Consider the following 11,568-nt stretch of genomic DNA (forward strand, 5'->3'; position numbering starts at 1 on the left):
ATTGTCTGTAATTTATGGGTATTAAAGCCTTGGATATAAAGTCAGCTTCCTCATTTATTAGTATTCTTGTGCTACTGAGACAGGAAAAAAAAAAAACTGAAACAATAAACAAAACCCAGAAGAAAGCAAAAATATTTACTTGAAATATAGTTCAGTTTGTTTATTTTTAGATGTGAATAGAGAGAGTCATTTCAACGATTCCCCAGATCCCCTTCGAGCAAACTACTGCTTCCTTCACTGAAAGGAGATCACCAGGGTTGCAGGAGTTCAACAAAACTTCTGGTTGATAGCCAAGACACTGTAATTCAATCCACTTTCGCCGTCTTTCTCTGCAGATTTTGCAGAGCTAGCATGTAACCGCACTTCTCACAAACAACCTCAAGAATCGGAACTCGTGTGCTACCTGCCAGCTTGTTGTTTGGACACAATAGATGGAATTTAATAATCTAAAGAAATTAGCCACTTACTTGTTCTTTTCTAGATGAATCGTGTATTCTTTTCCCTCTATCTCAATAGCATATGACACCTTGTCCTGAATATAAAAAAAAGTTGAATTTTACTCATGTTAATGAATAAAACATTCTTTGAAATCAACAAAAGTTTGGCAGAAAACAGTCTCTGTGAGTTTCATTACTGCTATGACTATAGCATTCAAATCACTACTGTCACCTTCCGTAACTCGGGACTAGTCTGTACTCTTAGCCCTTTCAGATACAGCTGTGGCAGCAAAGACCCTGCTGGAGATGCAGCTGATACCAACAAAATTTAAACCGCCTCCCAGAGGGATGCAAAACTCTCTCGATCTGAGCGGCCTCTGCCATCACACTTCTTGCTGGTACCCCAACGCTGGTCAGGGGAAGGGGTGTTCCTTGTGTTCCTAGCCAACTTCACTGTGCCCACAAGGCTTTGCAATGAGAAGCTGACCACAGCCATCATGATTTGCTCTGGTTCCCTGACATCCAGCAGACAAAATGACTGCCTTGTCCATACATTGAAATTGCCAGATACTGAGCTAATAAACTTTCCTTCTTAAATCTTACTAGTTGCAACAGACCAGGAATAACCACGTGTCGGTGAGCCTAAAACCTATTTTATAACTGTCCCTACCTCCGGAACCTGGCATCCCTTCCTGTGTAACTGGGGAAAAGTCACATGAAGGAAGCTATTTCAAAATAGCTTTGTGGTTTTCTTATCCCTTGTTCCTAAGACTTCCATAGAAAAAACATTAGTTACAGCTGGAAAAGGACAATACAGTTTTATTACTGAACATTCACAGCGAGCCAGCACCTCCACAGCCTCGCATTAGCCAAGTGCTACAGACAGCAACTAGGGTCCTTAATATTAAGTGGATAAGCTGAATCGCCTGATCACTACATTAAATATCCCAGCAGGAGTACTAGTCAACGACTGCAATAAACCACACAGCATTTTTGTTAATATTAAGTTCTGCCAATGTTTACAAGATTTGTGACTAAACACAGTTGGTCTAATCCAAATATGTTGAAGCATGCAGTCTTTCATTACATGGCTACAGCAGAATAATATAGGCTGGAAAGTACTGCTGGAGGTTGTCTAATCTGACCCCCTGCTCAGAGGAGGGCCAGCTACAGAGTTGGCCCAGGCTACTCAGGGCCTCGTCCAGTCGGATTTTGAGCATCTCCCAGGAGAATCATTCCACCACCTCTCAGAAACTCGTTCCAGTGCTTAAAAACTCTCATTACACAACTTTTAGACCCAGATCAAAAATCCATTGCGGCAACTTGTAACGTCTGGAGCAGGGAGGTATTTACCGTAACTCAGCTAAAGGCAAAGCTAGATGTAATACCTTTTGTAAGGATGGATACTTGTTTGCTGCTAGATGAGTCTGATAAGGCTTTGTGAGAATTTCAGGTCAGTTTTGGGTGGACCTCATTAGGAAGCAGATACTAAACTGAAGGCATTTTTAAGACTGCCCAGTACCTGTACTGAGGAGACATTGGAAGCCTCTCGCCGTTCTCTTCCTAACCTCTGCGGGATTACAACTTCATAGGAAGACAACAGAGAAACCTGCTGGAAACCTAGAAGGCAGAACAGAAACACTGGCTAAAGAAACAAAGCAATCAGAAGGACAAGGCACAAGGAAGAAAACACAACTTGAGGAAAAGCCCTGTCAGTAGGAATGAGGCAGCCTGTGATTCCAGTTTAGGCCTCCAACTTATCACAGACCCCTGAAACTGGGCTGCTCAGTGCACGTCTGCAGCACTGCACAGAGCAGATCCCTCTGCCACTAGACTGGCATCGTTTCTTATCGCATACTTACAAGCTCTACTTTTAAGAGACAGCATAGCACCACATTGCCAAGAAGGCACCACACGCATTTAGAGAGCAGTAACTCGAACACAAAAAGCCAAAGGCCCTGATGCACACAGGAGAGCACGGAGCAAATCTCAGATTGCCTTGTAAAAGGCCAGAGAAAACAACACACAAACAGCAGAGAAGACACCAAATTTTCCAGAAGGTTTCAAATTGAAAGCTTCACATTCCAATTACTGTCTTACAAGTATCTATCTCCTACACCATCACTTTTTATCAGCAGGAATCAGAGCATTTAACAAAGCAGGTCAGCACACAGAGAACTTGTTCAAGGACACGCAGAAAGACAGCGTCAAAACCAGGTGTCCTGCGCTACAAAGCTGCAGAACCGCACCAGCTCGACCATGCAGCCTCTCCAGATTAGCTCCCAGGGGCTCCAGCAGTTCCTGCGCTACCTAATGGCACAGCGGCACAAAGCCAGCCCAGCAGAGCTCAGCATTACGCCCTCGCCCCGCACATCACAGCCAAGCTTCTGACACAAGGCCAATACTACTCATTATGTTCTTAGAGATCTCTTAAGGACCCTATAAAAACAAATGAGGTGAAACAAATGCGTGCAACAAAGTGCCCTTTTGCAGATCACTTCATAAATTATTTGCATATAGAACATCAGACAGATCTCTGAACCAAACAAAAGCCTACGGTCCAAGTGTCCTTTATAAGGCAGCAGTTTTTGCAAGCAACTGTTCTATATTGACCATGTATACAATAATAAATTGCACATGTAAATTACTTTTCCCATCAACAGCCTTTCTCTGCCTGTGCCTGGCTCAGGAGCCGCTCCCCCGGGAAGCAGGAGGTTGGTCGCCCAGGGTTGCAGGCAGGATTAAGAGCAACAGTTTTACTAGCTCATGGCAATGGAATCAGTGAGCTCATCAGAGGAGCCTGAGCTTCCCGACCTAAAGGTAGGGGGAAGGGAACAGTTATCCTCCTTGTCACCGTTTGTCTCCAGAAATAATCACCAAATCTGGGGGGTGGTGAGGGTGTGTTTAGTTTCCGAGATGCTCCAAAAACTCTGCGAGTGGGACCAAGATCCTCCATTCATTTAAAACCCACCAAAACTCACACTGCAATTCCACAGGCGGCAGTGGCTTCGCAAGTCACATGAAGGCACTGTGTGCTCAAAGCCTCCATGGGAGACCTGCTCCATCATTTGGGAATCGGGCAGGAGCCCCCATGCAGGCTTTAAATGCCATGGGTTCCCCAAAAGCCTTCCTGAGCCAGCACCATCAAGCTGCAATGAAGTTCAGGCTCCTGCAGATGCTTCTGCAGCCTCTCCTCCCGTCCCCAGCACGAGCTGCCACGCAACCTCAATGCTACAAACGTCACCTCGGGTCAGCACTTCCAAACAGGCATCCCAGTAAGTGACTGCCCAAGTGAAAAGCAGGTCCACTTCTGCATTTTTTCCACCAATATCCCCAAAGAGCAAGCAAAAGCAGTTAGATTCAGCTTTCAACTTCTCTCCTGTTACAGTGCACATGTACAACCGTTTGGAGAAGACAGATGCATTGCAGTGCACCTACTTGTAATACAGCACTTTTGTCACACAAGCACAGGCAGAGCTATGTTATTTCTCAAGAAATAACATGGTACACATACTGCAGCAGAAGCTTCATTAATTACTGTGATTGTTGGAAAAAAAGGTATTAAAAAAGCAGAGAGAAACTTTCTGAAAATAGCCCTTATGTTCACAGGCTACAGAAAGTACAGTGTCAATATCTCTTTGGCCCGAAAACAGGGGAAGGGCTGCTTCCTTCCCTGGGATGAACCACCAAAAAAGTACATACTCCGGCAAATCACTTGTCTACATTTGTCATTTCCAAAGACACATTTCGCTCGTATCCGGTCCCGAGCTCTTGCATGTCGCTGCTCTGCACTTGTTACTTCCCCACTGCCATCCAGAAGTGCCTTTATTAGGGGGGGACGTGACCCAGTGACATTTGGACAGAGTTTTGGAGACTCTCTTGGGACACATGCTACAGAAACAGCAGGGCATGGTTAATCTTCGCAGCACTCAGAAAGGGGCATGCCTCCCCAAAAGCAGCTTGGAAGCAGAAGACAAAGGAGTGAATCATCATACAAAGCTAGGAAAACTGGGAGGGATTTCTGGGAAGAGTACAACACCAAGAGGCTTCCTCTTAGAGAAACGGCACTGAAAGAGTACAATTTTCAAGTCTCTGAATACTCTGACATTTCTCCCCCCACTTTCTGCTCTCCTTCCCTCCATTCACTACCACCAGTTTGGGAGGTTATTTCAGGTACAATGCCTTATTCTTCCCTTCATTGTGGGCACAACCCATCAGAGGAGGAGGGCGTGTTTGTCTTGATTAACAAAGTGCTTCCAATTACTACCAGCTAAAATATAAGGGTAGGAAGGCACCACCTTCCTTTCTAGTGGAACTAAAAAGAGAAAAGCAGCCTTCACATTAAAAGTTTGAACTTACAGCAAACAGCTTTCCCTTTAACTTTCAGTTCTCTTTCCTCTTCTGGCAAAGACGTCCTTTCTCACCCCACGTTTCAGTACAGATCAAACTGACAACAAGCCCGTTGATGTACAGAAGAGTTTGTTTTGTGGGATTCTCACCAGGACAAAATTGCTCCACAGTGGCTGAAAGTGCAGCACACCGCTTCACTGGCACTGCCCAGGACAAAAGCATCCATTCTGGCAGATATCCCCATGGCATTGACCCTCACTTTATAAAGAACCTATTGCCATGCTGACTGTCCCATGCAACATTTCACGCACCACTAGCAACCCTCAAAGAGGGCACCAGACTAGTTAATCAAAAATCCAATGAAAGGGACAAGTGCAACGAAGCAGAAATTAGAACATGCAAGAGACAACAACCCTGGTCCTAAATCTTCCTCCTAAAAAGGCTAGTTACTAGGGGACAGGCCTTCTTCCTACTGAGAAACACAAATCTTGAGAGATACATCCTTAATCCAATAATACACTGGCCAGCCACCCTAGTCCCACCTAGCACCCAATGTTCCTTCTAGTGACTGACACATTCAGACCTTATCTCACCCAGTGAAGAAAAACATAGCCTGACCTGATTAGCACTAGGCGAAATTCTAGCAAGGACAAGGCAGTTTGCAGCTATTGCAGCAGTCTAGATAAGCGCTACGTTCCAGCATGCTGTGAAGGCATTATCAGATAGGTTCCTGCAACCACATTGGTGTTAAGATGCTACCCTCCAGTCAAGATGGTTACTATCCATGAGAATTCATCCATAAATTTCAGTACAAAGTAAAGGTGGTTTAATTCATAGCAATTAAGGCAGAAGTGACAGCAAAAACCCAACCCAGATACTCAGCTGTTTTCCACGTAAGATGTTTGAAGATATTTATATTCTGTTTTCCAAAGATAGGCTATTTTTTGTAGCTTTTCCTCCACCCCCTTTTGAGAAACTTCATTGCAATATAGTAAGTATGGTTCTCAAGCACAACAGTCTGCAATAAATTTTTCAGTAACTTACAGGACTTCTTGTATTCAGGTGCTTCCTGCCACTGGCCAAGGCTACTATCTGGGTTGTGCTACATGTCACTACTGAGAATATGCTTCTTATCATTCATTCTTGGGTGTAGCACTAGTTAAGATTGTATTTCCAAGGAGAAAAAAAACAATTGCATCCACTGTATTTATCTTGTCTTATTAAAGACTGCCTTTAATTACCAAGCATTGGAGGCAACTAGGAAGATGTGACTCATCTTCCCCTCCCCGCCCCAAATCCACAGTAGGAATTTCATGTACGTTCCATGTCGTGCAGGAGCTTGAAAACCATCGAAACGTGTCGTAGCCGTTATGGCTTTCCAGACGCTGAGGTAAGCTGTTAGGGTATTCACTCCCCGACAGGTAAGATCTATATTCAGCAAAAGTCAAGCTGCATCTCTGGTCTTCATAGACCTTGGCATGCCTGCAGATTGTTGGCTCAACTACAGAAATACAGCATGCAGCTACATCCACCCACACTTAACAGTTCACCCCAATTATCACCCTTCTTTTACCATGACTCTTTCCCAAGCCTACTAAAGTGAGGTCAAAGATACTCTCTTCAATAGAACCAAAAAAAAAAAAAAAAAAAAAAAAGAGAGAAATAGGAAAGTTTAGGCTGTAGCCTATCGCACCACAAAACAAATTCATTTCATAAAAACAAGCTTATCAGCATGTGACCAGCTCAGACTGCAGACAGACGCTAACAAGGAACGTGCAAAAAACCACCCTTCCCACACCGAAGAGGACTGGATTCGCGGAGACAAGGCTCAAAACCATCCCACCTGCAGCATCACAGGGTCCAGCAGTGCACTGGAACTGCCAGCAACAGCTGCAGGGCTTGATCTCTGCTATGATCACCCCTTTCGGATCACAGCTGTCTATCAGCAAAACTTGGAGAGAGGACACCCAACATGACCATTTACTCGTATTTGCCTACTTCAATTTACTCAGTCCCTAAGGGAGCGTGGAAACAGAGCCAGGAAAAAAAATAGCACCGCACAGAAGTAAGATATTGCTAACGTCTCTTTGGATTTATCCCATGCGTGCATCCACCCTAGCAACTTTTAGCCATTTTACTATAAATGTGAAGGCTTAACCACAACCATATTAAACCTAGAGCATCAGTTAGCAGCAACGAGTATTAATCTTCTATTAGCTGTGTGCATGTCTGAGTCAAAAGATGCACATTGCTAAAGCATTAAATACACAAACTCATTAAATTCACCATTGTTATAATTGATTACAATTAATAGATGAGGTCAGCTGCGCCAGTCATTTGATGCTTAGGCAGCAGACTGCTCACTAGAAGAAGTGATAAAAGCTTTACGCAGCCATCTAGTCCCTCCTTGGGTCCCAGGGTGGGATCAATTTCACACAAAGCATCTCCAACAAGCATCCCTGATGTCCAATGGATTTCCCTCACTGTGTTTTAAGCCATATCTCTAATCCCCAAAGGAGGTGGACAATTTACTCCTGTCTGGCTGGAAATTTTTACATTTCCAAAGTATGCTGTCACACTCCCCTCTCCTCTCCTTCAACTAAATAAAGGCCAATATTCAATATTTCCTTGTGGACCCTATTAGATCTCTGACTGTTCATATGAGGCTCTACTAGCTCTACTCTCCAGTTAGACCATACCTACCCTGAAAAAGGATGCAAAACAGGACACAACAGTCCAGCGAGACTTCACAAGTATCAAGGTTCGCATGCTTTGCGTGTTGATGTATCTCCACAAGTTAATCTTTCTTCCATAACAGACAGCATGGCTGATTCACTTGTCATTTAACCTACTCTAACACTCATTTCCTTTCCTGCTCACATGCTCCTGCACCCTGTTTTTCACCCTCTCGTACTTGTGCAGACAATTATTTCCACCTCAGCAGAACACTTTGCACCTGTCCTTTCAAAGCTGCATCCTTCTGCCAGATATTTCTCTCATGTGTCCACATTACTGGGATTGCTAACTCTTTATTTGAGGAGCCTGAATCCTATCTGACTGGAAGGGTATCAACTGCAAACTCAATATGCATTCTCTATATCCCATTTTCAACATCATAAAGGACTTTGCCAAGCAGTATCTGTTTGAGGAGAAACTTCTGTGAACTGGCTTACAGACGTCGTTCCAGAATGACACATAACCACTTATTACTTCTTCAGTGTATTTCTCCAATCAATTACATAGTAGGAAAAACATTTTTAGGTGCAGTTGACCTGTCCGCTAAGATGACAGCTCTAGTAAGATTTACTCTTTGGATTACTGGAAGCAAAAATCTCCTTCACTTTCACTATGTAAGTACTATCCAAGTCCACTTAAAAATATTTAGAGATTTATACAAAACACCAAGCTAACACATCTTCTGCTAAAAGCAGGAACATTTCCTATGAAGCCAGCAGTTTCAGTTCCTCCCATACCTCAAACACTAAAGAGTGCCTTGGTAGTGCTCCATCTCCAAAGCACCCAGGAACATCTGGCCAGCCGTTCTTCTACAGGGTACTCCTCCTTGTGACTTTTCTTTCTGTCTCCTCCTTCCCTTGCTCTAAATCTTCAGACCAAGCAGGTCTCCTTGTGTCACAGTGCCTTTTTAGAAGGTAGGAAAAGATGACCAACTATCGTGGCAAGAGAAGTAAATTCATCTACTTGATTTATTGCTCACCTGGAATATTTGTTTAACATTAAAGCTGGCAAGAACGGTTAATGTAATTTCTCTTAGTATTTTACTGGGGGTGTTGGACATTAATGAGGACATTGAGCTCTTCTACAGCAATATTTCCTAGAATATTCTTACCTCCCTCTTGCTGAAATCCTGACCTATGCTGTAAGTGTTTCCTGTCTAGACTTTTACTATTCCTTCTGCCCTTTCTAAAGCCACACTAATTTGTCTGCAAGACAACAGCTACTCTTGTTCCACAAAAAGGACTATCGCTCTTGTTCTCTGGTACTGTCACAACATCCTCTCCACCTTGGAACCTTCTTACAAGGAGAAAAAGAGCCAAGCCACACTATCCTTGGGTGCAAGATGATTAATCTCACCGGGACACCCTTCCTCCTGTGTCAATGGCTCTGGAGTCTCTGCCCACCCATCCATGACAGCCTTGCCCACGGAGAGGAGCTCCTCGCACACAGAGCCCACTCACTTCCTCCACGTCTCGTCAGCTGTGTAGATGTCAGCTCACTTCACACAGTGGAGGTTCGTGGGAACGCTTCTCTTTGGAGATGTTGCTATCTTTAAATTTGGCCGCCAAAGGAAACCACGCAATACAAATTCAATCACAGAACTCGGTGGAGTTGAGCAAATAAACTTTTTTTTTTTATTTTATCTTGAGAACTGAGAATGATCAAGACATGCAAAAACTACAAAGTCATGTTTCAAACTTCCTTTTTCTGAAAACAAAGCACTACAAGAGGCAACATTAGCTACACTGAAAGTTCTTTCCTCTTTTTATTCTTCACATGGAGGAAATAACCACAAAAACCCTCTTTACTCTGCTGAACGATTGTCCCAGATTTGCTGAAATATGGGTGAGGCAGTGCTGTGTTTTTCACGAGCTGAACAAAGGACTTATCTTAACCAAACACTGCATCTCCCCAGAAATTCAAACCAAAGTGTTTAGATGCTTTAAGAATTCCTTTAAAAACTGGTAAAGCGTGGCTAAAACATCCTGGTATGAGTGTGACACCAAGTATTGGGGAAGAGACCATATAGCAAGAAACACAGTTCCTGCCTATGGCAATGCCAGATGGTTTCTTTATGAATTTATACAGCCAAATGTTGAGGCCTCCTACGGACACAAACAGGAGGGGAAAATCTACACTATACAAATCCCTTAAGGCTACACATCACTACAAGATTATGTTCATTCAGGAATTTTTCAGTTAGTAGATTCCTGTAATACCCCATTTCTGCCTCATATCCCTATTAACTGGGGAGTGTCCAAAGCACTTATATTCTAACCCCAAAGTTGGAAGTTCCTGGATAAACACTTTTCCCCTCTCCTTCACGCTCAGACCTGAGACAAAGGAGGCCTGTTATCTTTCATTGCAGATTTGGCACTATGAGCTGGGACAGAGACTTGAGAAGGCAGAGAGGAAAACTGCCACCCACCATCAGTAACTCAGTGACCTGTGTCTCCTCCCAGCCACAGGTAGAAACTAAAATATTACTCCTGAAAACACTGACCAGTTCACTGGAAGCACAAGCATCCAATATCCTGGAGATGTGTCACTTTTAAGATTTTGCTCCTCGGTGCTCTGGCAAGGCAGTTTCCAACATGCCATGCTACCTCCACCACAAGCCAACAGCCACCTTTCAAAGCTTGGCTTTCGTCTAGCGCACAGCTCACAACTGCCAGTAACAACACACCAAGTGAGAGGCAAGAGATTCGCAGCACAGAATCCCGCAGGGAGAGATACCCACCACAAGAGCACTGTTTCTCAGCCTCAAGCATCAATATTAGTTTTAGAAAAGATTCCTCAATTAGGAAGTCCTGACTATAAAACTATGCATTAATGATAAACACAGAAGTTTAACACAGCCCATATATCCCTTCAGGAGGAGGAAAACAACAACAGAGGAGACATTTCTGCCTATCATGTATATTTAACGTCAGAATCAGCATCATAAAAGCCCATAAACAGAACGGTTTCAATTCACAAACAGCCCATAAAGACAGCACAGCGTCAACTCATTAAAAGCCCATAAGGAGAGCACGGTGTGCGTTCACTGCTGTTAGCGATGACACCGTGATGTGTCCGAGTTCTTGCCCCAGGATGCAGCCTCCATCCTTCTCGGGGGAGAACAGCCGGCCGGGGTCCTGCCCCATGCCTGGCTCTGCCAGTGCAGGCAGTGCCCTGGCTCCATGATGGCTAAGGTCACCCAAAGAGAGAGGGAGAAGACACAGGTCCCTGCACGTGTCCCTTGAAATGCAATGGAAACGCTGTGGGTGTTGTCACCTCAAGAGAGAAACGCAACATCCTCCGGGCAGGGAAATGACACGGTTGTACCCGGGATCTGCTCGCACAAATTTCTGGGAGACCCGTGAACAGGCTGCCCACCCCACCGCACTTTTTACAGGCTTTCCTGTACGTGGATTGCCACCTGCCTTGTAAGAAGAGCATCTAGAGAGCAGACTGCCTAGCCTGGCACAGGAGGGCTGGAGAGCAAAGCGACGGCGTTCCCCGGACGCCTGCAAACTCGAGCAGGTGTAACAGGAACCCCCCAGCTCACCGGCCGAGATTGCCTCCTCGCATTTCAGGGTTAAGACAAAGGCCCTGCTGTCCTCTCGGCCCCTCTCTGACCACGCACAACATTTACCAGGCACATTTTGGCAGAGACAGTCCCAGTCAGGGCCCAGGCTGTGTCACCCCCCACAGCACCCTCTTTCCGACACCTGTGACCCCCGCGCTGGGACCGCGTACCACTAGTGCTACCCGCACAGGGGGAAATCCCCTTGCATTGGGGGGGACAGCTGGGCAGGACCCCCTGCTCTGGCAAAGGGAAGGGGGGGGGGTGTCTCCCACCCCACCTGCTAGCCCTCGGGGCCAGGCCGGGCCCCGGCAGCTCCGAGGAAGGGACGGGGGCCGCCAGACCCCCCTCAGCTGGCCCCCAGGGCCAGGCCGAGCCCTGGGGAGGGGGAATGAGGAGGGGGGCCCGATCCTCGCGGCGGGGCCGGGGAAGGGGTACGGGGGCGCTGCCCTGGCCGGGAATTGGGGCCGGAGGCCG

The 11,568-nt window shown here is 45.5% G+C and overlaps 1 protein-coding gene across 1 annotated transcript in view; it reads right to left on the reverse strand.

Moving 5' to 3' along the window:
* The window catches only part of ADAM9 (ADAM metallopeptidase domain 9), a 29,334-nt gene that overhangs the window by 17,439 nt on the left and 327 nt on the right, over positions 1-11,568 (reverse strand). The window contains exons 2-3 of the mRNA XM_010562970.1: positions 1,960-2,057; positions 468-532 (exon numbers count right to left, since the gene is read on the reverse strand). Coding sequence (XP_010561272.1) covers positions 468-532; positions 1,960-2,057 — 163 coding nt within the window. The remainder of the gene's footprint in view (positions 1-467; positions 533-1,959; positions 2,058-11,568) is intronic.

The sequence above is a fragment of the Haliaeetus leucocephalus genome, unplaced genomic scaffold (genome assembly GCF_000737465.1).
Source record: "Haliaeetus leucocephalus isolate CR32 unplaced genomic scaffold, Haliaeetus_leucocephalus-4.0 Scaffold162, whole genome shotgun sequence".
Lineage (NCBI taxonomy): Eukaryota > Metazoa > Chordata > Aves > Accipitriformes > Accipitridae > Haliaeetus > Haliaeetus leucocephalus.